Raw genomic sequence first — 27,737 nt, 5'->3', positions numbered from 1 at the left:
AAAGGTATGATGCCGATGGCGTGTTACCACAATAATATTAGTTTGGAGTACAGTTGCATTTTTAAAATTACCATTATAATATAATATAACTACTTTAAAATGGCTATTGAAATATTTAATAAATAAACCCTGTCAAAAGTACTATTTATTTATTTGTTTGTTTATTTTATTTATTTTTATTAAGGGATAAAATATGTAGTTTGAAGTGTGCAACTTTTTTTTTTTTTGCCAAACTCTTCAACAACTGCTGAACAAACAAACAAATAAAGTGACAAGCTGCGGTGCTTTTCATTTTCCCAAATATTTAAGAAAATTTACGGTCAGCCACCAGACGTGCTCATAAAACTCGGTATATTGTCGCCATTCGCAGGTGAAAGGAGCACACTTGTAAATTTCTGCAGCAGAGTCCACGCCTCACATCCGAATTACACTGATCTCAACGAAGAATGATTAAAACATGCATTAGATGATATGAGTCGGTGTGGACATTGATTCAAGCATTAAATATTCCTGCCTTTTACAACTCTCCCTTGAGGGGTCTCCTTCAGTCCTCTTCCTGCTTCCCGTAGAATATTGGAGTCAAGATTGCCATTGCTGGGTTCATTACATTGCAGCTTTAGTTAATGAAACGGACTCAGCCGAAGCAGGGGCCCTTTACGTGCACCGATCAATTGGGCCCCAGTAAATCTAAGCATAACCATCCTCTCTGATCTCAATGCTGTGTAGATTTTTCTGCTGCCCACTGGCCAACCATCAGACACCACAATATATCATAAAGGGGGGTGAAGATGTAAGTTATATTTAGCTCCCTGACCTTTCTGAGGCAAACATCTGTCTCTCACCCTACAGTCTTTGTGTGTGTGCTGTACTGATTGTTATTTACTGTCGAAAAAGCTGGTTCTAATGTCAACTTGGATGCTGTGTTAGTCGAGCCTATGACACACACACACACTGGCTAGTAGATGCTTGGAAGCACAAAGACACATCATATTTAGGGATCTTACAATTTGAAAAGACCTTCCCACCTCCCTGTGCTTTATATGAAAATGTAAACATGCCCAATCAACATGTCTCTTCTTTATAGACTTTAAATGCTGGTTCTCATCTTTATGTCTCTCTCTATTTATCTTAAAAATAGAAAACGCACACATACACATATACGCTTTCACCGCTCCTGCTGAGTTAATGTGTTAAAGGGAGCAAAACAATAGTGATTTTAAGGCACTTTTATCTGCATCAGGAACAATTTACTCTTGGCGTCCCAAAAACTGACAATTTCCATCGCTAACTGAACAGTATGTGGCCTCTGCCGCACCTACATCAATGCAAGCCAGGAATGATTGTGAATTTCACATTGTATAAAGACTTTTATTGTTACAAATAATACTGGGATTAAAAAAAAAAAATCAGCTGTGCGTGCGTTTTCTTCTAACACTTTCTTTCCCTTTTTCTATTTTTTAGAAATACACAAAGTCTGTGTTAATTTGTCAGACATGATCACACACTGTAGAAACAGAAGTTTGATTGTGGGAGTGCAGTGTTCAGCTGCTGGGCTGATTACTTTGTGGAACATTTGATGTCTACAATGTGCTCTAATTCGCTGTTGTAATGGAAGTCATCAGTGCTAATTCTCAGCTTTGATTTTCGACAAAAGATGGTGATTTAGCATTGCCCTGGGTTTCTCAGACACCTGATGTTCTCTTCTCAGACTTGAAAGCAATTTTATTATTATTATTTTTGAGAACACATTTATTATAGCTTTTCCCCCCCAGTCCATTCTTTTTTTTCCCTGTGGTCTTTCATTGTATTTTTCTTTCTTATAATCTGTTTTGAGCACCATAATGCCAGATAACTGCCCTCCAAAACTGATTCATTCATAGTAAAAAACAAGATGAAACATATACTATTACTGTGGTTATAATTATATTTGTATTGATGCATTGATTGTTTATCTGTCCATATTTATACGTGTGTGTGTGTGAGAGAATTAAGTTATATAGCCTTTAAATTAAAAATAGTTGATGGCAAAAAATGCCCCATATATGCTTTTGCCTTAAATTGACATCATATGGTATACTTTAGCAGTAGCACACTAGCAGGAGTGCTGTTTTTCTCCAGAATATCTGTTCAATTACATTTATGATAATGTGTTACTGAAAGAATCCATATTTTTGAACAAATCAACTAAGCTAATGATTCAATGAGCCATTCATAAAGTCATTTGCTTCTTTCTGAATGAATCAGGTTTAATTAATGACTGAGTGATTCACTCATTAAGACATTAAGATATTTAAAGGTGTTTTTTTGTTTAGTTTTTTTATTTCAGTATTTAATTAAAACCCACTAACCATTTTAAACCCATTAATCTAGTAAAATTGTTTATGGAATTCTAACTGTATACATTTACTTGGCTCAATGTACTCTGCAATTGACTTTTTATCTTTGAAGGATGCATTTGCTACCTTAGATTTAGGCTAATTCAAGATATGTTAAAAGGAACCATAATTTTGTTAATTTACCTATGATTTTAACAGTCATTGTTGAGAATGCAGCACAAAGGACGCCATATTTTAGAACAGATATTTTGATATCACTGGTTAATATTTATTTCTTTTTCAGAATAGCATGCACTAATGAATAATGAATCACAATAGTCCAGAATTGATGTTGATTTCTGGTTGCAGTTTTCCTGAGCACAAGTCACAGTCATCACGTAGAGTGTGTCCCCCTACTCTTTTCATGTTTAATTTGGAACACCAACATAATATTCACTGCATTTCCACTTCCCACAATTTCAGCCAATGTTGTCAATCTTGAGTCAGTGAGTGTAACTGAGCAGCATACAGCATCGAAGGCAGGCCTCCAGGGGCCAGAGCCAATGCGAGTCGTGTTTGGGTCTAAATAAGTTGATTGAGTTTGCTGGTGACAATGTATAGTGCGAAGGACTTGGTAATGTTGTTAGAGAATTAGTGCCCCATGATGAATTGTGCGACAGAGCGGCTCTGACAGCCCCATGGTGGTTTACTCTTAGCTGTGCAGTTTATACTCATTTAAACGCCAAGGACTTTTCACTTTTGTTTAAGGCATTTATTCCTGCCCCTGCATGACAGCCCAGCTCACTGTTGAATGGTAAAAAGCCCTGTGTGTTTGGATGAAACTTCAGCGTTGCTCGAGCTAATCGGGTTGCATAGTTCTCCGCCTGCATGCTGGGTTTCTTAGCATTGTATTTTTGGGATATTGAAGGGTCCCGTATTTCCACAGGGTTGCAGAAGAAGCCGGATTGGAGGAGAGCCAAATTCTCCTCTTGTCAGAGTCAGTGAGCGGCACTCCACTGAGCGTTCCCTATAACAGAGCAATAACAGCAGACAGGACAAATTCAGCAATGAATACAACTGTGTTTCTGACTCAATAAAGACACAGAAGAGACCATGCTGGATTTGAGCCTGTAGGGCTGAAGATATTAAACACGCAGAGCACTTTTTAATGTGTTGGCTTGAGCTGCCATCATTCAGTGAAGGGGATTATTGATCCTGGATGCCATTTCTTTCCTCAGTCACTTCATAAAGAATCGGATGACTGGGGAGGGACTGCTGGGTGTGGCATCCTCCTTCTCTTTTCTCCATTACTTTACCTCCTGATGGCATCGATCTCCACGCTGGCCTCCTCTCCAGAGAGCTGCCGGAGCATCTCTCTGGGCTAGGCTAGCTGTTATTACAAACCTCGCCCTAACAGTTAAGAAACAAAGTATTTATCTTGTCAAATAGGCTACAAATTTCATTTAAATTCAAAACAATGCTAAGGTTAAGTGATAAATCTTGTTAACTTTCTTTCGTTAACTTCTATCATGAAGAAGTTAACAGCAAACAAGAACTACCATTTTACAATCCAAATTCCAAAAATGTTGTAATGTTTTTTGTTTTTTTTTTAATTTGAATAAGATGAAAACGTCTCAGGTTACGTATGTAACCATGGTTCCCCAAAGGGAATGAGATGCTGCGTCCGAAAACGCTTTGGGAACGCCTTCAGCGTGACCGCGCTCTGAATCACATGTGCAATCAGTCCAATGGAAGGGCGAGGTGTCAAGGGCGGGTGACGTCACGACCAGGAAGCTTAAAAGCACATGCGGCGGAGCCGGCGTCAGCTTCTAGGAATGAAGCAAGCGCTGACAGGGATGCCGGAAGTGTGGCCTTGAAACATGGCCAGCATCTCCAGCCAATTGATATGCCATATCAGGCAAGAATGAGATCAAATTCTAATACCAAAAGTCCAGAAACTCAAAACCTTAATGCCCAGACGTCTTCAAACTGTTTTAAAAAGAAGAGGCGATGTTACACCATGGTAAACATGCCCCCGTCCCAACTATTTTGAGACCTGTAGTAGGCGTATATATGTGTGTGTGTGTGTGTGTGTGTGTATAATATATATTTCCACTGCATTTCTTGAGCAATATTGCCTTATGCTGTGGAGATGAGGAAAGAGTGTTCTGCTATGATTTCTGCTCTCAGTTGTGGTGTTGTGCTCAGTGAGAGCAGGACTCTCATTTGTCCATGTCCTCCACTGGAGCAGTGGGCCGCACCCTCACGTTCATCCTTTCACCATCCTGATTCTAATAAATGTGCAAATCGCGTCAGTTTGTGAACCAAGGAGCTTGTGCTCATCAAGGTCACTCCATGGCCATGCTGATGGCAGCTTGGGGGCAGAGAAAGAGAATATAAAAGGCAACCTTTCCTCAGAGACAAAAGCAGTGTGGTGTCTTTTGCCCTGCTGTGGGCAAGTGGATGCAAATGCATTTGAGGAAAGACTTTAAATACATACTTTCTATGTGGAAGTAACCTCAATCATGATGTTTAAATCTACAGCATTTTTATACACACATTTTCAATAAATACACACATTTTTTATTATTTATAAGAAAATAAAATGTAATGAGATTAATCTGGTCTTTATCTATTCTTTATCTAAATAGTAAATTGGCTAAATGTAAACACAGATACACTTATGCTAAAAAAAATAGAGAAACACTACACTGAAAATAACTGATTTACTAAAATGAATCCAAACTCTGCACAGCTTAGAGTGTGTTTAATTATTGCATCTGTTTACAAAGTTGCATGTACATTATCTCAAAATGCAACAATGTAGCATTGTTTGCATCTCTAAAGCCATAGTTTCCCAAACTGGGGTTCACAAATAGCAGTGGGGTTTGTGAATTAATGGACAACCAATAATTAAATCCTATAGTAATAATAATTGAAAAAAACAACAAAAAAAACAACACTTATATTGCATAACTTTGCAGTTTATGTGACTATGAACCAATGTCAGAGAACCATAAAAATGTATATATGTTAAATGATCGAAATTTTAACTAAAAATCTCATGGAGCTCTTAAAGTATTTTAGGTTAAGTGGGTTTGGCTTACAAAAACTTTAGGAACCCCTGTCCTAAGCAAAAAGTAGCTTGTTGCTGTAAACTCTCACTCTCACTGCTGAAAAATGTAGTTAATTTACTAGCACTGCTGCTGTTAGTTACTTCCAAATGCTGATCAGTGCCATACAGTATTAGTTTTTCTCTGACAATGTTGCCCACGATGACAACAACACTGGGTGAATGGGACTCTATCCTCCAGGTAGCCACTGCACTCTTCATCTCAGCATATTCAACAACCATTACAAATTCCAGTTATTACTCTCTAAGCCGTACAGATACTGAAAGCTTCTGTATCCCGTGCTATGATTTGTTCTGCAGCCCCTTATGGATGTCTCCTTGGGAGCCATAACAGTAGTAAAATATTATCCAACATTTTTTCAAAACGTGCTGAGTACAACAACACGCAGCTAATTGAGAACTTACTCGCCAGTAATGACTTATCAGACTCTGCTCAGCACAGTGCTGACGTAGGCAGGCTCATTTAGCAAGCCAGAGTTTACCACTTAATGAAATATGAAAATGTCAGATGGAGAGAGAGAAAGGACAAGGGGTTGCATATGGATTGACCATTGAATTCCCCTCAATGTTGAGCCCCCTTGACTATTTATTATTTATTTATTTATTTTTTGTTACAACTTTCATTTACACATTTGCAAATACAGTGAAAGTATACAGTAGTGCTGTTTTTATTTATGTTTTTGCCAGGTCAGTAGGTTAAGTGTGTATCATAACCATTCTCTGGTGATGAAAGAGGCAATGTAATGTATCACTCTCCTGCTGTTCTCCTGCTAAAGCAGTAGTAGCAGGCCTGTTGTTGCTTTGCCACGTCCTCCGCTGTAAGCTGTCAGTCAGCCTAACTGTGGCCGATTTAATTTCATTTCACAGGTCATTTTTCCCTAGACTGTTATCTTTCTGTCCTCAAAATATATACTGTCTTTTTTTTAATAGGTGGCACTGAGGTTGATGTATTTGGATAATATTCTGGATCGGTTCTTTGTGTATCTCTCTCACTGCATACAGCTGTTCACACCAGGCCACATGATGGCCAGATCCAAGATCTCAACATTACCTATGGTGTTCCACAGGGGTCAGTTCTTGGTCCCATTCTTTTCCTCATTTACATGCTCTCACTAATTGAGATTGTAAAACAAAAGAAGCATAATGTTTCACAGCTATACTTATAATAAACAGCTCTATTTTAAAATTACTCCCGTGTTTCCACAGCACTAAAACACATTGCCTTTTTAGAATCAGCCTGTTTGGAGCCAATAATCATAATGTTTTATCGCCTTTTAGGTACTCTTATCTTCTTCTCTGAGATTGCCTATAATGCAATCAAAAGTGGAATACTAATTGAAATGATTGTTAATAATGAGATAATAGTGAAGATAAGATTGATATATGCATTGAATTGGGCCTGTATATGCTAGATATAAACACCCTGATAACTGAAGTGTTGTTTTCAGTCCTTTCTTTGCGTACTGTACAGTGATGGTAGCTATTGTTCTGGGGGATGACATAGATGAATGGAGGTAGGGATGCTCTAATTGTATCTTGTGAGGGGGGGCTGTCTGGTTGGGCTGTCTAATCCCCTTTTATAGAGGGAACCTCCACTTCCCTTTTCTCTGCGCAACTAACCATAAGTGAGAGCTGTTTGCTCACTCAAACATCCAACCCATCTTTCCTTTTCATCTCATGCATTAAAGGGGGTATCTTCCCTTTCTTTTCTGCCCGTCCAGACCTCTCTTCCATATTCTACTTCTATTTTTTCACTCTTTCTTCTTGAATGACCACCTTCATCAACAAGTTCACTTTACCATTCTGAGCTGCAGTATTGGGGCATAACTAAAAAGCAATAAAAATAACAATAATAAAATACTACTAATACCAATAATGCTAATATGACTACTAATTGGATAATTTTAAACCAAATTAATTTCAGCCATTTCATTAAAAAAAATACTTAAAAATATTTTTTTTTTAGAGACAATGAGACATTTTACTTTAAGCTGCTGTATGTTTGTTTGTTTGTTTATTAGTTCATCTTTCTGCATGTTACACCTTTATGCCTTTAGATGGCGACAAGTGACTGTATTTGAACTGTCATTGAAGACTCTTTTAAAAGATTCATTCAAAATCTCTGATTTATTTAAGAAAGAATCATTACGAGTGAGTCAATGAATCATACATTCAAATGATTTATTCAAAAACATTGATTCATTCAGTAAGGAAGCAAGCGACTGCCTTTATAAGCGAGTCATTGAATCATTCACTTAACTGATTTGTTCAAAAACACTGAATCATTCAGAAACCATTCATAACTACTACATGGTGCTCAGTGTCTCAGCGTTTCTGCTGGCTTTGTCTGGAAATATTTTCACCTGCAATATTTTCAGCAAATTGTGCTTTTATTTATATATATATATATATATATATATATATATATATATATATATATATATATATTAGTGCTGGGCAACAATTACATTTTTTAATGGCATGATTTTCTGTGATTAATCAGCAGTAGCAGTTAAAATATTAACTTATAACTTATAACAATCAAATTAAATATAAAACTAAAGCTATTTGTCACTGCCAGTGCATTAACGTTTTTATAGAACATATTTTATATTTTGTTATAGAAAAACAAGTTATGCTCAGAGTCCAGACCCTCGATCATAAAATTATAACAGGCACCTTTCGAGTAGAGACCTGCACTATCGCGGGTCCCAAAGCAACAGAGTGCGGGTGCAGGCGGTTAGAGACTCGTGTGTGCGGGATGCGGGAGAATAAGGGTGTACTCACACTAGGGGTTTTGAACCGTGCCCGAGCGCGTTTGACCTCCAAAGCCCGGTTCGTTTGACTAGTGTCCCTGGCTCGGTTGGAAGAGGTGGGCCAGAGCGCGGTAAGCGCTAACTTCTAACTGCGTTAATGCGCGATAAAATAATTGTCGGCGTTAATCAATTAAAGCGTTAACTTGCCCAGCCCTAATATATATATATATATATATATATATATATATACAGGGCTCTCAAGTTATAGCGAAAGTTTGGAGTGAGATTAGGGGGGGGGGGGGGGGGGGCAACACAAAGGGGAGGAGTCACTCAAAGGGGAGGAGCAAGTCAAATATTTGCAGCACGTAAGTTTTTGCTAGCAGTTCAATTTTACCTATTGTCCATAATTGACCAGCACAAATAGAAATTATAACATCTGGTAAATCTGATGAAAGATTGTGCTGTTGTGCCTTTTTGGAGAGTGTCATGGTGTTGGTGGTCCAGGTGAGATCCTCTGTGATGTGCACACCCAGGAATTTAGTGCTGCTGACTCTCTCCACAGTCGAGTTGTCGATGGTCAGGGGCGGGTGGTCAACGGAGTTTCTCCTGAAGTCCATCACAACCTCCTTTGTCTTCCCCACATTGAGGGACAGATTGTTAGTGCTACACCATTCAGCTAGCTGTGCCACTTCCTCTCTGTAGTGCGTTTCATCCTTGTTGCTGATGAGACCTACCACAGTTGTGTCATCAGCAAACTTGATGATGTGGTTGGAGCTGAACTTGGCAGTGCAGTGGTGGGTCAGCAGCGTGAAGAGCAGCGGGCTGAGCACACAGCCTTGTGGTGCACCTGTGCTCAGTGGGGTAGTGCTCGAGGTGTTGCGGCCGACACGGACTGACTGAGGTCTTCCGGTTCGAAAGTCCAGGATCCAATTACAAAGGGAATTGTTAAGGCCCAGCAGGTTTAGTTTATTTATGAGCTGTTGTGGAATTATTGTGTTGAATGCCGAGCTGAAGTCAATGAACAGCATTCTAACATATGAGTCTTTATTTTCTAGGTGGGTAAGAGCCAAGTGGAGGGTGGAGGAAATTGCATCGTCCGTAGAGCGGTTTGGACAGTATGCAAACTGGAGCGGGTCGAGTGTGTTGGGGAGGCTGGTTTTGATGTTGTGAAAGACTAACCTCTCAAAGCACTTCATCATGATTGGAGTCAGTGCTATGTGGTATAGCGGCACTCAGTATTATTTATCCATTCATTCATTCATTCATTCTAAAATTGTTAACAATTTTAAAGTAGCTTCTCAGTCATTGCTGGGTCGAGTCATGAGCCAGGCAATGATGTTCACTGTAATAAATAGTGAGGCTGAACTAAGAATGCTTTTGGTTCAATTATTAGCTTTGTTCAGTCCAGGGTTTGCATGAATGCCACAGTCAGAGTCCAGGCCACCTCAAACTCTCAACTCCATTTACAGCACTGCTTCAGCAGGGTCTCGGCCCCCACCTCCTGCATAACGAGATGTGCCTTGAGTAATGTTCTCATCTGCTGGAAATAACACAACTAATACTGAGATGCAACAAGGCCCTGCCGCTCCTATTATCAATATGTGGCAGGAAGCAAGAGAGGCTCGGTGGCAAATGCAAATTAGAAAGGGAGAGAAACTTGTCAGACTCAGTCAGTGCTGCTGAAATCATTCTAATCTTTTTACCGAGGTGAGACCACAGGAGAGCTCAACAACATGCAGGCCTGTGGCGTATAGTCACATCCAGTACGTTCGTGAGAAATGAACCTGTTTAAAACATGAGACGGAGCTATAGAAAACCACTTACCTGGGTAGTGCTTTCTGTCTCGGTGCTTTAATGTATTGTGTGTTTTTGCTTTCTTTTTTTCTGTGCATAATTTTTGCTTTCTTTTACATTCATCTCGTTGTTGTCTCCATTGTTTTCCCTTTTTCCCATGATGCCGCTGAAGCATACCTTGATGATGATGTGGATGATTTCGATGACCCTTTCGGAGATATTCCATTCAGTAAGTTGCCATTGAACCTCAACCCCTGTGAATATGTCCAAATTGAATTCAATATCCTGATCCTCAAGGAATATATTTTGTCATGTTTTATGTATTTGTGTGTTTCCAGCCATGTGCTTGTAAAATAGACAGTCATTTCCTGTGTAGCCTCTATTAACCCGAACCACCTGCTCCTGTTTATTGTGCCCGAGTTAACTGCCCACCTATAAGAGGCTTCCGGCCAACGTATGAGACAAAGCCCTCTGTTATTTGTGCATTATTGGCCTTGCCGCCTGCGGTATTGAATTTCTAACCATTTTATTTAATATTTCTCAACTTGCTGTCCATGGATGCCACAAAAAAGGGATCAGGGCCCTCTTTCCTGGCCTTCAGAAAGGTACATGCTGAATTAAACCCATAGCTGTTTGTTAAATTAGTGTGACATACGTTTGTTGTGGTTGTTAGTATTCGAAAGCGGTAGATTCCTCTGCATCACGGGACACACTTTCACCACTTAACTTTGCCATTTGTTAATTTGGTTTCCTGTATTTGAAGAAGATTTCCCCACAGACTTTTTTGGCCTTCAGATCCAAGCCTTATTTGCGTTGTCTTGAAGCATGGATTCATGGGTAATGCTTTCTTATTGAATTTTAAAGTTTTCATTAGTAGCCAGTTACGCAGTGACAGCAGACCGCATTCCATTTGGCTTTCTCTCACTCCGAGATAGTCTCCGTGATCCCAGAACAGACTGCTTAAATATATTAACACGACTAATCATCTCCTTGATCATCAGAATAAACTCACAGAACTGACATTCTCCCGTGGATAATGGATCAACCCCTTCCTCGGACTCGACATCTAAATACGAATATAAAATGCAGACACTGTATGATAAGGAATATAAAAGAGCCATCAGACAGCGGCGTGCAGATTCAGATGAGGAAGAGGTGAGATTTCATCAGACGCAAACAATCACTGTGCCTTCGAAATGGAAAGGAGCAGTTCAGAGGTGACCTTGTGAATACAAAGCTCATTGGCTGCCTTTTGGAGTTGCAAATCAGAGGATTTTAAGTAGCATTAGTGGCAAACATTATTATTTTTAATGTGTGTTTCTTCTCGATCTGTTGGTGGTGCTTATTAAGAAATTGACATGCACCACACACGCACTCTTGGAGATCCGCTCGTAATGCCCCTGATGGTCGATCGGGACTTAGAAGAACAGAAGACGAGACCCCGTGCAATCAGTGCTGCTCACAGGGTCTGATTGATTTGCTAGTTTCCATGTTGTCAGTCTTTTCCTCCATTGTGGCAGATTGTGTCTCCAGGAAAGTGTAGAACTTTCATTCGCCCCCCATCATGAGCCTGCACATTATGAACTCCATTAATCATTGCTCTTTAACAGACTCTGTAACCAATTAGTTTCAATGTTTGGCAAAAAACAGGATTTTCAGTCCATTTATCATGGGCATTGTATAATTATTAGAACAATTACCTTCTCGGCAGAATGCGCCGTTGCTGTTTTCCATCAGGGGACGTGAAGGGCCCACATCTCCTGGTCCTTGGTTCTAAATGGTTTTGCTGTGACAGCTTAATTTGTGCGTTGCATTTTGATTGTAAGGTGGCAAATGATAATAATGAGTACTTGTTTAGCTTTGGGCCCTTTAATGCATCTGAGTCCTATTCTCCTGTTTACTTTTTTCTTTCCTATTTTTTTGCAGTTTTCTTGAGGCAGAGGAGCTAGAGGATGCTGAACACTATAGCTATTGCAAGTGGAGGCAGTGATGGGACAGTGGAATAGTAAACGATGGTTAATATGTGGTTAAAAGTCTTGGTGGTGATGGGACAATGGGCTGGCAAATAATAGTAAACTACACAAAAAAATATTGAATATCCTACAATAATTGATGTCGTGAACCTTGCAAGCCCTAATCTAAGCGTTAATATTGAAGTCCGGTACCTTGGCTGTAATGTTTTCTCTTCCGTTTGGTAAATACTTGTGAGTGATGGCTATGACTAATATATTATTTGCCCATTAGCAAGGTGACTTGCAATTTCTTTTCTTTTCTTTTCTTTTCTTTTCTTTTCTTTTCTTTTCTTTTCTTTTCTTTTCTTTTCTTTTCTTTTCTTTTCTTTTCTTTTCTTTTCTTTTCTTTTCTTTTCTTTTGTGTGATACATAGAATTACCATAATCATCTTCAAAATGGACGATTAAAATTGTCCTTTTAATTCATAAATATTTCATATTTACATTACATTTTCATATCCAAACCAGTGGTGGCGTTATCAATATTTATATATTTTTTAAATTCCTATTTATTTATTTTGCACAGTCCATTTCAACTTGATGGACAGATCAAATTTGCATAACCCGACTCCCAACAGTTGAGTAGCGGCCAATCAGATCTGAAAAGGTGATTTTAGTCAGCGCTCCAGTCCAAGTCTGGTTTCTGATGTCCTTCTAGACCCTGAAGGATTGCTCAGCAGTCACAGTGCTAATTAATTACAGCGGCAAAGCCATCTGGCTATCAGTAATCCCAGGTAACAGTTTCAGACAGCTTTCATCTGTCATTACATCATTAGGGGTTATGCTGTATCATGGCTAACATACGCTTACATTGAGACGTAATGTTTTCACAGTGTACCATATAGCTGATTTGACTTGTGATAATACTGGGCTTTTATTCTTGGCATTTCAATTTGGCATTTCTTTCACACCTACTCTCAGCATTCCTCCTTCCCTTGAATATCCCTCCATCGCATGCGTTTGAGATTCTTGCAGTGAAGCCGATGGCCAGATTCTGTTTGTTTTGCCAGAATCTTCGGGTTTGTTAATTAACGAGAGTATCAGGGTGTAATGGTCACAGTGCTCTGGTCTGGTAATTTTGACAACACTGCAGGAGATAAGAGCGATAGAGAGAATGAAAAGGAGATGTGGACTTGGAGCAAGCCAGACAGCATAAAAGGTTAAGAAAACAGGCCTTGTGCAAATTTCGCCCACGGTGCGGCATAAAGATGGAGTATATTTCTAGTTGTGGTGATAGATGGTATAAATTAATGTTTACTTCCCCCTCTGGCACAACACTGCTTTGTTTTTCTCACAGCTGAGTTGTTGTTGTTTTTTTTTTCTTGTGCGCGGTCTTATAAGTTGGTACGGATTCCAGAATTGTCTCCAGCATGTCTGCGTAAAGCCTCACATCACATTCATCTCAAACTGCCAGAAGGATCTGATCGGTTTGCCAGATCAGGCCCAGAGACTTTCATTTTCAGAAGCTCTCAGAAGTTACATGGCTCTATTATTATTCAGTCCTCGTCTGCTAAAATATCTTCCTCCCAGCCTGGAGGCTTGATGGGACGCCCACCCCGGTGTGCTGCAGGCCAGTCTCCGTCGGCTCAGTGTGGCCCCCTGCAGGGCTTGGCAGGTGGGCATAACTGCATCAGTGTGATGCTCAGACGTACTGGCAGGCTAGCAGATGTGCCTATTAGTAGGGTGAGCAGGAGTCTCCATCCAGCAGAGCGTCTCTTAACACTCATCATCTTTACTGGTTTATCAGAACCCCAGTGGTGTATCTGAAATCTCCCAGATAGCCTCCCCCTTCTTCCTCTCAAGGTGACCAAACTGGCACGAAACTCCTGCCGTTTTCCAGGAAAGCGGTGGGGTTGGACATCTGAGATCTTTAGCCTCTTCAAGTCCTGCTTAAACCTTTCTCCTGCCATTCATTTATATCTCTCGACACAATCGTTTTGCCCTACAGACTGCAAAGTGCAATTCCGCTTAATGCATTGTTTCTAAGCTGCCTAACAGGGAGTCTGACATTATAAATAGTTTTTTCTTCAAGTATGGCTATGGATTTAGCCATAGTTCACAATCTTACTAGTTTATTTAATTTCTAAGTAAAATGGTCCATTTATATGCATATCACATTAGAATTCTGTCATTTTTGTGTGTTGTTTCTTGTGTTTTTTTCCCTGTAAGTCTAAAGTTTTTGGGGGAACATTGTAATCTGGACATTATAATACAGTATATACAATAGCCACCAGTGTGTGTGTATGTATGTGTGTGTGTGTGTGTGTATATATATATTATATATATATATATATATATATATACTCACCTAAAGGATTATTAGGAACACCATACTAATACTGTGTTTGACCCCCTTTCGCCTTCAGAACTGCCTTAATTCTACGTGGCATTGATTCAACAAGGTGCTGAAAGCATTCTTCAGAAATGTTGGCCCATATTGTTAGGATAGCATCTTGCAGTTGATGGAGATTGGTGGGATGCACATCCAGGGCACGAAGCTCCCGTTCCACCACATCCCAAAGATGCTTTATTGGGTTGAGATCTGGTGACTGTGGGGGCCATTTTAGTACAGTGAACTCATTGTCATGTTCAAGAAACCAATTTGAAATGATTCGAGCTTTGTGACATGGTGCATTATCCTGCTGGAAGTAGCCATCAGAGGATGGGTACATGGTGGTCATAAAGGGTTTTGAGTATTTATGATTTTGTAATACATATGACATTTTGTGATTTAATTTTTAGCTTTATTTTTGTACATACCATTACTATAAAATTATTATGATTTTGGACATGCCACCCACCCGGTTTTCTTACAGATGGATTTTGTTGTTGCAAAGGGTGGCTTAAGTTCAAGATTTCATACTTTTTTAAAACCCAAAAACTCTTCCTGCTTTGCTTTCAAATTCTATCAATATCCATCCAAGCTCCCATGGTTCCATCTCACACCCAGGATTCTCCCTGAGGGCTCCTCTGTGAGCCCCCTGCTGGCCGCATACTTTCGCTGAGTCCCGGTGCCTCCTGCCAGTGTTCTAATCCAGATTGATCTGCACGGCACGCGGCTTCATCGATCGTGCCTCTCCAGGCTCTAACGGAGGCCCTGCAGTCTCAGTCTGTGTTGCTTCCTGTTGGCAAGCCTGTGCGTGTGTGCCGGTGTGTGTGTCATTATATGTGTCAAAGCATCCTCAAATTGGTGGTCTTCCATTCATTAGCGGTCTCTGCAGCAAGACCTGGCATAGATTCACCTGTGATCTCTCCCACCTGTTGTTGTTTGTGGGGTCCCATCTCTCCCAGGGTCTAGCTTTGGTTCATCTAAACCCACCATGACCAGTCAATAAGCTAATCGTTACCTAATTGGATTTAGTGATCTTTGTGACTTAGCGAGCATATGAAAAGGATTGTTTCTCTTTGATTAAGGGTGATAGTGTGTGTTTGGCAGCACTGATCATTTTTATTTCTGTGTTTGCAGGAAGAGGCCAAAATGAAGGACTGTATTTAAAGGGATAGTTCACCCACAAATAAAAATCATCATGATGTTCCAAATCCATATGACTTTTTTTTTCATCAAACACGAAAGGGGAGATTTTGAAGAATGTCCTGGCCAGTATAATGAAAAATTAATGAGACCAGGGCTGAATCCTTCAAAATGTATTCAAAAGCAACATAAATGTATCAAGAAAGTGATTTTTTGCATTTGTTTTTGAGGTCTTCTGTAGACACGGGATATATTTGTGTGAGGAACAGTCAACTGAACTTATTATTCATACGTGTGCACTGTCAATTGAAATAGGTCAATTGAACTCCAGAACTGATTCTATCAGGTTTGTAAATGAACTGGATCATCTGATTCATTGATATTATATGACTCAAAAGAATCATTTCACAAATTAATATCACTTTTACTTTGATATAATTGTTCCAAGAAAAGCTGAAACACACAGTATGACTTTTTGTTTTTGTAATTTTGAAGCATGAAAGCCCCAGTCCTCATGATATATATATATATATATATATATATATATATAAAATGGTCAGGATATTCTTCAGAAATTATCTTTTTGTGTTCCACAGAATATTTTGGATATTCATGCAAATATCTATCTCCTTTTGTAAAGAAGAAAAAAAAGTATTGTTTGGAACAGTGTGATGTTGAAGTGATAAAATAATCTTTTATTATATAATTGTTTTTTTCCTGGACTGAACTAGTGCTTTAATTGTACAACACATCCCTAGAAAGATATCACATGACACCAGAGTCAGATCCAGAGGTCAGATTTCAGTGATACAAGGCTGAGATGGGATGTTATCACTAACAAGACCGGCAGCGTTTGCAAATGCATGAACCAATCACAGGTAACCTTCTCTCAAATGCTTCTGCAGTTCCCATGGCAATAGGGCGCCTGTTGCAAACCCTCAGGGAAAACAGCATAGTCTTCACATGACACGTTCCCTTGGTGACACCTGTATCTTTGGGGTTAAAAAAAACGCTGATGCATCAATGTAATAGTAATTGGCATCTGTTGAATCGAGAACAAAAGGGCTAAAATTAAAAAGGAGAGAAAAGAAGAAAAAAACGAGGAAAAGAAAAAGCTGTTATTAAGCTGAGCACCCTCAGAGCTGATCTCACAATAAAATCTGACATTGAAAATATTGAGTGGACATGGTTTTGCTCACTCTCTGGCAGGCTGCAGCCCAAGCGTCAACCTGATTTAATTCTCCCGCTGTCTGGTTTTCCTAAAAAGCTGCTTTCTGTCGCTTACTTACCGTGTCACCAGGGGTGAAGTGACATGGAACTGCGAGTCCACGAATCCATTTTAATTCTCACCTCCAAAGTGGATCTAGTCTTATCCCTGGAGGAGATGTGGATTTACAGCAGGAACAACAGCCGATCCAGTATGCTTCATTTGCACATTGAGACAGATGCAAGTCAATTTATTGATATCAAATGAGAACGCGTCATTGATCGAAAGCACATTGTTCAACAGAAAAGGTGCGGCGAGAATGCCGATATTCTCATTTAAATAGGGCTTGTCTCAATCGTTAGACCCTCTAATAGGCATGCTTTGCGTTACAAAAAGTCGCATAATGACAGAATATAAATATACAAACCTGCATTAACACCTTTGTTGTTCAATTTACAAGAAGCTGCGTTTCGCTGAGGGTGCTAAACGCTACAGAAATACAACAGATGACGGCTCTTAATAAGTGGGCATGAAACTTGTGCAGCGAAGGGAAAGATACAGAGAAACAGATGTCTGCCACAATGTGTCTGATAGACGCTCAAGAACCGTTCTCCAAATAGGGCACACGTCTCAATTTAACCTCAACCTGGCAGAATTTACAAGGGTCTGCTTGGTTTGACAGATCGGGTAAGGCAAGTCGAGAAAGTTGCCTCAGATGCCTCAGCACACAACAAATGTTCTGCAAATAGGCCTGTTTCATGTCTGCAACTGACTTTATGATATGCAAACACACCATTGTTGAATTTGCAGTGTTCTCAGTAGCCTTTCCTCTTTGTTGTTTCCTTCTCTCGTATACTGCTGTCCCACCGGTCTGCTCTGCCGGGAGCCAGAGCTCTGATATTTTCAATGTTTTTAAACCAACTTCTTTACGGGTCTAATGACAAATGCATGCTTCAAGCCCTAAAGACTCACATTTTCAAATAGTTTCTGACTAGATGCGTCAAGATCGATTTCCTCCCCTTACTCTAGCTTCAATCCCAAAATTTGTTCTCACACTAACTTACGCACATAGCAATGCAAAAATGTATTCTTGACAGCTTGTTAAAAAACAACAGGAAGAATGGGCTTGTGATTGTTTTTACACTGATTTGCACAAAAAAAATGTTGGCGGGGGGGCAGGGGGTGGGGGGGAAACAAGGAGCTGAAAAAATATGGATGAGACATGGGGAGCCGGCTCACGCTTCAAAATGCGTCACCCTTCTCTGGTGTTTTTCACTCTCTCGCAGTTTTTTTTGGCTTTTTCTTGCTTGTTCAGGAAATGCACATACCTGAAGAATAGTCGGACAGATTTCAAACCAGTTTCACGAGTATGCATGCTAGAAAAGTGTTGGTAACCTTTGGTGTGAATTAGTTGAAATCTGAGATTGCAAATGTAAAATATTGTAGTGACAAGATTGAGTGCACTTGGCTTAAACACCACACATCTGATCCTTTGTGTTCCCCATCTTTCCTTCAATTTCGAGTCTTGCAGTGTGGCATGAGAGAGCTACAAAATGAGGCTAGTTTCAGCTAGAAGAGGCGACAACTCTATAATTTTTCTAATGGTGTAGATCCTCTTGCACTTTGTCTTTTTGACTCATCACAGTTTGTTTCTCTCCCTTCCTCTTCTACTTCTCTCGTTCTCTATCTGTCACTAAGTGTCAGCTAAACTATTGTTCTGGCAACCACAATTCAATCAATTCCAATTCAGGATCAATTGCACACTCCACAGCTCCATCCTGGCAATCCATGAGGCTTGTCTTCCCGTTGGCTCCTTCCTCTGTGTTCACGATCAATAGGTCCCTCCTCTCAGCCCTATCCCAAATGAACGGGATTGGCTGTTCACCTATGCGGTTCCCTGGCTCCGCTGAGCTCACACTTTTTAAAACGGGTACAGCTTGTTGCTCTATTTAACTATGTTAGGCATTCACTCTGAACTACTGAGATGATTATGTGTAACGTCTTGGCTTAATGCCTTTCTCTGAATATGAATATGACCCAAATACTCTAAGAACACAGTGTAGTGTATTTTCTTAAAGGTAGCTTTACTGCTACTTGCGTAAAAGCCAGCTGCCTTGGCTTTGATACCATAACTCATGGTCACTATTCACAGAACTGAAAGACTAGTATTCTCTAATTACAGTCTTTGCAAGACCGCTGTGTTGATATTCCTGATCCATTCTGATCTGGATCTGTTTAAACTTGTAACCCCAAAGTATTAAAGGGATAGTTTAACCACAAATAAAAATTACCCCTTGATTTACGCTCCCTCAAGCCATCTTAGGTGTATATAGTCTTAGCCACGGAACATTGGCTAAACGTCTGATGCATACGGCACACAAAAGTGGAAACACTTCAGGAGTTTCGAAGTCGTCATCGGATTGGTTGAATTATACAGGATTTCCGGGAGACGTGCGTGTCACGTTCTTTAACGTTCCGCCTAGAAACAAAGAAGCCGTGGTGCCAAATTCCCTCACAAAAGAAGAAGCCGTCGAGTTTACAACTGTGACGACAAGCGCTTATCAGGATCAACTAAATGCTGGATTTTCAAAAGTATGTGAAATATTTACATTTTGCGGCATATAATCTTTCAAACACGTCTGTTTGAAAGTTTTACACAATGGTCTGTTATTGTGGCGACATTTCCACGCCCCGAAACGTGACGCTGAACGAAACAAACTATGATTGGTTGTTTGACATGTCGGTCAAACGGCCTCATGGCCAGTGAAATGCGAGGCTAAGGTGTATATGACTTTTCAGATAAATACAATCAGAGTTATATAAAAAAATGTCCTGGCTCTTCCAAGTCCAAGTGAATGGGCATTGAGATCCAATAAAGTACATCCATCCATCATAAAATGTACACCACAAGGCTCCAGGGGTTAATAAAGGCCTTCTGAAGCGAATAGATGCATTTTTGTAAGGAAAATATCCATATTTTAAACTTTATAAACCGTAATCTCCAGCTTCCGCTAAATGAGAGCGGGATTCTATTGTCAATTCAGCCTGAATTACTTAAAATAAAGACTCTAATGTGTTCCCAATAATATATAAAATAAAGAAAACAATTTGTTTCCAATAAACTTTTTCATTTATAGCTATAATATTTATAAAACATTTAATTTATTCCTGTGATGGCAAAGCTGAATTTTCAGTGGAATTACTCCAGTCTTCTTCAGAAATGATCCTTCAGAAATCATTCTTATATGCTGATTTGCTGCTCAGAAACATTTTTATATATATATATATATATATATATATATATATATATATATATATATATATATATATATATATATATATATATATATATATATATATATCTATATATCTATATCAATGATGAAACAGTTGCTGCTTAATATTTTTGTGAAAACTGTGTTCATTATTTTCAGGATTCTTGAATGTTCACAAGAACATCATCTAATGATATGCTATTACTTTTTTATAAAAATGTAAATGTTCTGTCACTTTTGATCAATTTAATGTGTCCTTGCTAAATAAAAGTATTCATTTCTTTTTTTTAAATACCCTTTTTAATAGTAATTTTTTTGACTGTTAGAAAGTTCAGCATTCAAAATATTTGTAACGTTACCAAAACGTTACCAAATTCTTATTCATCTTTCTTACATTTATTTGCAAATCAAAGCCTGTTATTGTCTTTGTTGCATATACTGAAATATTTATAGCCATCTTAACATTGCACAGTGACTTTGCATTTACTTTATAAAACAAAACTCTACAACCTAAACATAACTCTGCACAGTTTATTTGCCACCTTGCAAGCACTGATATTTCCTTCAGGATTTACAGATCTAGGTTTCTTTTGGATTTTCAGTTAATGTTCGATATGTTTGTGTACAAGACCATACATATGCCTTTGTTTGTAGTCAATGAGGTGTTTCGGTGACCCTTTTCCTAGATGATTTGGTCATTACAGCCCACCAACCAACAATTAATGGTTGACTCCAAAGCCCTTGGCTCTGGTTGACTGGTTGACCACCTTCACCTCACTGCCAATCAATGGAAAAGTCCATTCACCTTCCTTTTAAATCAATGAGTTATTTACTTCCCCGTTAAAGATGAATAGCCACTGCTGCAACATAGACCATATGAATAGTCTGTCCTCTTAAACTAATGCACACTCCTGTGAACCTAGCTCTTCCTATATTCACTTCCACTGATACAGCTTCCCACGCAAAGGAAGGGCCGCAGGCCTTTTCTCTGATGCAAGCCACGCTCTTGAAGCTTCCAGATGGCGAAAAGTGGAAAATTCATTGTGACCACAGTCAAAGCCGATCGAAATGGATCTGTGTAGAATATGTGAGAAATGTACGCGTTTCCATGGTAACAATAGAGGCTTGGTTGTTGTCACATGGCGAGGATGATGTGTCACAGAATTTGTTGGCGGGAATGTTGTGTACCTCTGTGTCACGCAATCTCACACTTATGGGTGCATACATATAGAAATTTCTGCGAGGATGGATTATTGTCCGGGGCACAAGCTGATTTTGAAGGCTCCTTTTTGTCAGCCCACATACTGTTTTTGCCAGAGGGGACATTATAGTATCTTCTAACTGTGACTTTTGCACAGTTACAACTAGTTGCTACTTTACGTTCTGTATTTCTGACTTGAAAACAGATTTCCCCCCCTCAAAATTCCAACTTTATTTCTAAACATTACCACTGAAAACCAAGAATTAAGCCTCTTCTAATTCCAACTTTTTGCAAAAATGCCTTGAGGAAGTGGCAGATAGATAGATAGATAGATAGATAGATAGATAGATAGATAGATAGATAGATAGATAGATAGATAGATAGGAACTATAGACTGTTTATTCTGATTTACTTGCATTTCTGTCAGTGTTTATTTAATTCATGTCTGAGGGTCTAAAAAGCTGAAATTGTCAAACATTGTTTTTCTAATTTCACATGAGAATTTGCATTACAAATATATTAAATAATGTAGCAACTGTGAGAAATAGTCACAGTTATTAGAATAAGTATACCCTGTCTTCAACACAAAGGTGACAATGATTCATGTATTTCACATTGTGCCAGCAGTCACTGGCATACATTCAAGGGCTGATTGCCTGTATCAATTTTACACTAGCAGTGCCTTGTTTCTGGGTGCCAGGCCACCGTGGGGCTTTCAGCTCGAGGCCCCTGGCAGTCAGAGGTCCCAGGGCACTGGCCCCATTAGCCCCAGCCATAATCCATCCTTCCACTCAAGCATGGAAATTCATGCTGGTCTATTTAGCAAGGAAGTACATGCAAGTAGCAGTATTGTTATTTTAAAACTAAATAAAATAAATAAATACAAACAAGCTAAAAGAAAACAAGAAATGTTGCCTGGCAATAAATAAGTTAAGTGCTAAAATGACAAAAGCTATATAGAATTATTTAAACAACAACAAAACGGGCAAAACAAGTTACTAAATTACTGAAACTGAAATAAATATATATATAAAAAAATATTAACTTTCTTTAACAGTTCTTAAATTTGACCCTGGACCACAAAACCAGTCATAAGGGTAAAAATTTTTAAATTGAGATTTATACATCACCTGAAATAAATAAGCCATTGATGTATGGTTTGTTAGGATCAGACAATATTTGGCCGAGATACAACTATTTGAAAATCTGGAATCTGAGGGTGCAAAAAAAAAAATCTAAATAAATCGCCTTTAAATTTGTCCAAATGAAGTTCTTAGCAATGCATATTAATAATCAAAAATGAAGTTTTAATATATTTACGGTACGACATTTACTAAATATCTTCATGGAACATGATCTTTATTTAATATCCCAATGATTTTTGGCATAAAAGAAAAATCAATCATTTTGACCCATACAATGTATTTTTGGCTATTGCTACAAATATAACCCAGCGACTTAAGACTGGTTTTGTGGTCCAGGGTCTCAAATAGCACTAAAATGGCAGATACTAAATAATATTAAAATGGCAAATATACTTATCCACATAGTCACATTTTGCTATTAACTAATATTTTAAAAACTAAAAACAAAAGTTTGCACACTTGCCACACATTCACCACAAGTGAAAAAGACGCTTGTCTTTTTCACACACACACACACACACACACATGTACCCAAACATGCAAACACACACAAACCCATCTTCCTCACTAAAATCCGCTATGATATTTGTGAGTATTTGAGTATTTTGAGTGCTACAGTGCTCCTGTTCTCTCTCACAGACCCTTTTAGACTCTCATCAAGCCAAAAACCACCACTGTCGTTCTTTAGATGACAGCACATGAAGGGGTTAGTCATCATGTGCACAAAGCATGCGTGCGTGAGTGTATGCATGTGTGTGCTTGTGTGCTGAAGGCACCCTGCAGGCTGTGTGAGAGGCAGCACAGTGTTTAGAGGACAGCAGCACAATATGGACTCTGCCCTGATGGAGAGGGGAGAGGAGGGGACTGATGTGATGAGTGTAGGACCAGAAGGGTTGTGCAAGCTTTAAGGTCCATTTGTTGCGGGTTTGTTGAACAGCTGTTCACATACACAACCCAGCTGAAACCATGTTGAAATGTTCTTCACCTCTGGGTAACTGTAGAGTCTGTGAGAGGAGGGAAATAATTCAGTTTGACGTGAATGAAAATGAGGCTATTGATATCAAAATATATAAATATCAGCCCGTTTGATATTTAGTACTATCCTAGGTCATGCCTAGGACATGGACAGAACCAGTGGACTGTTTTATGCATTTTATACACTGGTTTTAAAGGATTTTGTGCATAGTTACATTCACAATTAAATGTTTAATTTAAAGGAAAATGTGAGCACTATTATCCTCATCCATCCATCCATCCATCCATCGAAAATGCAAGTGAGATTTATGTTCAAGTTTTTTTGTTTATTTATTAGATAGATAGATAGATAGATAGATAGATAGATAGATAGATAGATAGATAGATAGATCTAGCCTTTTCCATAGCTGAGTGATAACAAACCGTCCCATCTCTGTGGGTGTGAGGGGTCATATTGAAAAACGTTTAATGAACTACTTGACCTGTCAAGCAGCACCTGTGTGTGAAGACATGAAAGCTTCTCTTGCCTTTTATTTTTGGATGTGTGTGTGGTTTCAACTTGTCTCTCTCTTCATCAGGTTACTCATTAAATGAGCATGTCTTTGATGAACGCATCTAATTATATTCCTTACTTCTGTTAAATATGATATGACTCGTCTTGTCACTGCAGCACGGTTATTTCTCAGCTTTGTTTAATAGAGCCTAAAATGCTTTTGTATTTTCAAAATGATGCTTTCTTAAAAAAAGAAGTCATGAGGCTAAACATGAAAAGCTGACCTGTACTAGACAAAATCGAGAAAGCAATGAGTGTAAAACATGTAAAACAACACCCACAGTAGGATTTTCCTTCCATTAAATATTGTATTTACAACTCTGAAAGAAGGCTTTTACCGGGTGAGTCTCAGGGGCCGCAGACGTGTGACCTGATTCAGACACGCTCTCCTTTAGGCCCTTGAGACTAGTGAGAGCAGACTGAGATTTCTGTGATCAAAAAGCACCACTGTGACAGACCAAACTTGCCCTGGTTTTGTCCGTCTTCACCCTTATTTTAGGCATTTTATCAGTCCTGCTACTATACTGAATTCAGTTGCATATCTCAAGCACTTTTTTTTTCTTTTGTTAGTGTTGAGCCGTTGCTGTTGTAATTAAGGTCTTTTTTGTTCTTTTTAACATTTATTTTATTTCATAATATCATATTGTAAAATGCAATCTCTACTCTTCCTTAATTAAAAGGATAGTTCACACGAGTGAAAATTCTGTCATCATGGAAACACCCTTATGTCATTCTAAACCTACATTTTCAAGCTATTGTTCTTTACAACAAAAGCAGATACTGATCAGTGTATAACAAGTAAATAAAATGTACTTTTATTTAATTTTGAGCAGTTCATAAAAGTAAAATGTTAGTCTATTGCTTGGCTTCAGATGACATAACATAAAGGAGTACATATAGGAGCTCTTTTATATGCTCTTATATGTTGACTTTTGAAGCTTGACAGGTCCCTGTCATTATTGAAGTTTCTTTTTGCCTCAAAATGAAAAGTTAAAAAGGTAATTATGACTTCTCATCTCATAATTCTGACTTTTCTTCTCTGAATCGCAATTCTACAATTATATCTCACAATTCTGATTTAGTGTGATTAAATCCATAAATTTCCAATTGATATGAGATTTAAAAACTTCCATTTAATGATCTTGTTCAGACAGAGAGCAGCGAGAAAGTGGGCGTGTTTGTGTGTGAAACGCAGTCGTATTTTCATTTTATGTGTGTTGCGATGACAGAAGATATACAGACAGTTTCTGACCAAAGCAATCGACCACCTCTATCAAAGGGATAATACTGACAGTCCTAAAGCTTTCTGGGAGGACTACTCCACCCTCACTTATAATGCAATGTTTTGTTTTTGTTGTTATATATATATATATTTTTTTTTTCATACTTCAACTTTGAGTTCAGCCCACCCACCTTCACTGAAACAGCACCATCAAAGCTCGCTGAGACCTTTATGAGAGCACAGAAAGAGCCTGGTTTGTCTCTTATTCTCTTTGTCCTTTTGTTCCCTGTTCTGGGAAGAGATGAGAGGGAGCAGAAATGATAGAAGAGCTTGATTTGGTTCTCTCTTTCTGTCTGTGTGTGTGTGTGTTGATAGAGGAGACTGGATTTGGCATGACAACCCCACACAAAGACCCTTAACACCCGCTGACCTTTAACACACACTGACTCTTATCTCACACTGACCCCTACCATACAGAGAGTCTTATCAAGCAAAGACCCCTGCTACTCCCAGTCAGACGGCTCAACCCCAGGCCGCAGTTAAGGAATCGAAACACCTCAAATCTCAGAACTATGATGTGAAGCTCAAGTGAGCACATACAGATGTGTAAAATCATAAACAAACATACGTATAACCTGAACCATTTTTTTTATGTCCCTGGTCTTAATATGCATGATTTGTAAGTGTACGAAATGTCATCATCTTTCATCAAAATTTACTGACTTATTCCATCTCTGAAATGATTTTTATTTTCTCCTGGCATTATTGCAGCTGCATGGATCAGGAAAAAAATCAATATTTACGATCCGATGAAATCCCTAATTTAGATTTTTGTGGCTTTTAGTCCATGTCTATTGGCTCCCAAGCCATCTATATGCTAGTGGACTCCTAAAAGCTGACCTTTAGCAAATATACACATTATCATAAATCTATCTCACAATAAACAGTATTTTTCTTCTGGGAAAGCAGAACAAAAATATTAATGACTTATCTTCATCTCTGGGCTCTCTAGATTAACCCACCTCTGAATAACATTAGCAAATATTAGATGGTTTATGTCTGTGATGTAAACTGATATGAAATACAGTTAAATTGGGACTACGTTTAAAGATATAATTTATTTCTGTGATATCAAAGCTGAATTTTCAGCATCATTACTCCAGTCTGCAGTGTCACATTATCCTTCAGAAATCATTGTAATACTGATTTGATGCTCAAGAACATTTATCAGTGATGAGAACATTGTGCTACTTTATTTTATTTTATTGTATTTTGTTTTGTTTTATTTTCAGGAATTTATTTGATAAAAAGCATTTATTTACAATATAAGTATTTTGTAACATTATATATATGTTCTTACTGTTTTATTTAATGCACCCTAGCTTAATGAAAGTATTTATTGTTTAAAAATAAATAAATCAAATCTTGATGAATGGTATACATTATCTGATTATTTCCATTTAGTTTCCATTTTCTCCCCCTCTATGCATAATTTCTCTATGCAAATTATGACCATTAAATGTGTTGCGAATACAATTTCCTGCTATTTCAATACTTGTTTAGAGTTGTTTTTCCTTGTCTTGGCTCCTAGATAAAAATATATTTCATCTTTACACCTGCCCATAGCGAGGAATATAGATGCCATTAGCAACTCATGCTAATTACAGCAATACACCAACACATTTGCCTTATTAAAAAGGTTAAGGTCAGATATAAACACATGCAAGCAAACTGACAGTTACAGACTGCGACAAGCATCTTGTTCCAACAAGCATTTCATCCTCTTGTTTTGAGTGAATGTCTTGATAGCTTGTGTATAATGACAGAAAGGTTGTCAAGCTACGACCTCTGATGTGCTCAACCCAAACTTGATGACCTTTTCAAGATGGTGGTGATGTTGACACATTCATATTCAATTTAATTCACATTCATATACTTCGGCTACATAGAAATGAGATTTGCATTTACATTTAAGCATTAATCCAAGTAAACATTTTAGCAGCACGTACGTTCTTTGAGAATTAAACCCGTGACCTTGGCCTGGCACTATGCTGGACTGCAAACAAGAAGATGGGCATCTTACTCAATGAGATCTAGTCAATATTGTTCCTTTTCATGGCACTGTGAATGTTGAGCTCTGCTCTTTGTTTGCATTTCATTAATACACGAATTCATTGTTTAATTAATGAAATTGGTTTGTACAGATGACACACCGCTCTGTAAGAGAAAAAGAGGAATGAAAAAACCCTAGATATTCACACACGCACAAAGAGAAGTAATTGCTAATAAGCGTGCTTGACTCTGTGAGTTAAGCACTTGTGGAGTGGCTGTCTGTGTGTAGGCTACGACGGCAGCGCGCCGTTCGAGAGCGAGCATCCTTATGTACTCTGCCGCGTACACGGATCGCGCATGTAATAAGTGGTTATCTCCCGAGAGAGAAGCCCCTATCAATCATGCCGTGTTGGTCTATGGAAAGGATCTGCGTGCTGATTGGTCAGGAAGCTCTGCTAATTGGCCTCTGCGTTGCATTAGTGCTACTGCAGGGGGGCCGTGTTTTCCCACGATGATGATGGATAGCGCAGACGGTACGTGTGTGTGCGTGTAAGGAGACAGCGGGCCGTAGGAAGGGTGCAATGGTGGGTTGAAGGGACAGATTAGGAAATGGGGGGTTTAATGAT

The 27,737-nt window shown here is 38.7% G+C and overlaps 1 protein-coding gene across 4 annotated transcripts in view; it reads left to right on the top strand.

Annotated features, from left to right (window-relative positions):
* LOC306853715 (teneurin-2-like) overlaps positions 1–27,737 on the top strand; it is a gene marked incomplete at its 5' end in the record, with an annotated part of 227,949 nt that overhangs the window by 22,098 nt on the left and 178,114 nt on the right. Inside the window, 2 exons of one of the 4 annotated variants that reach the window (XM_079391334.1) lie at positions 10,171–10,227; positions 10,571–10,603. The exons of the other annotated variants lie outside the window; for them this stretch is intronic. Coding sequence (XP_079247460.1) covers positions 10,171–10,227; positions 10,571–10,603 — 90 coding nt within the window. The remainder of the gene's footprint in view (positions 1–10,170; positions 10,228–10,570; positions 10,604–27,737) is intronic. 4 annotated transcript variants of the gene reach the window in all.

Source organism: Barbus barbus, assembly GCF_936440315.1.
Source record: "Barbus barbus genome assembly, chromosome: 33".
Taxonomy (NCBI): domain Eukaryota; kingdom Metazoa; phylum Chordata; class Actinopteri; order Cypriniformes; family Cyprinidae; genus Barbus; species Barbus barbus.
This window is presented reverse-complemented; position numbering and strand designations above follow the sequence as displayed.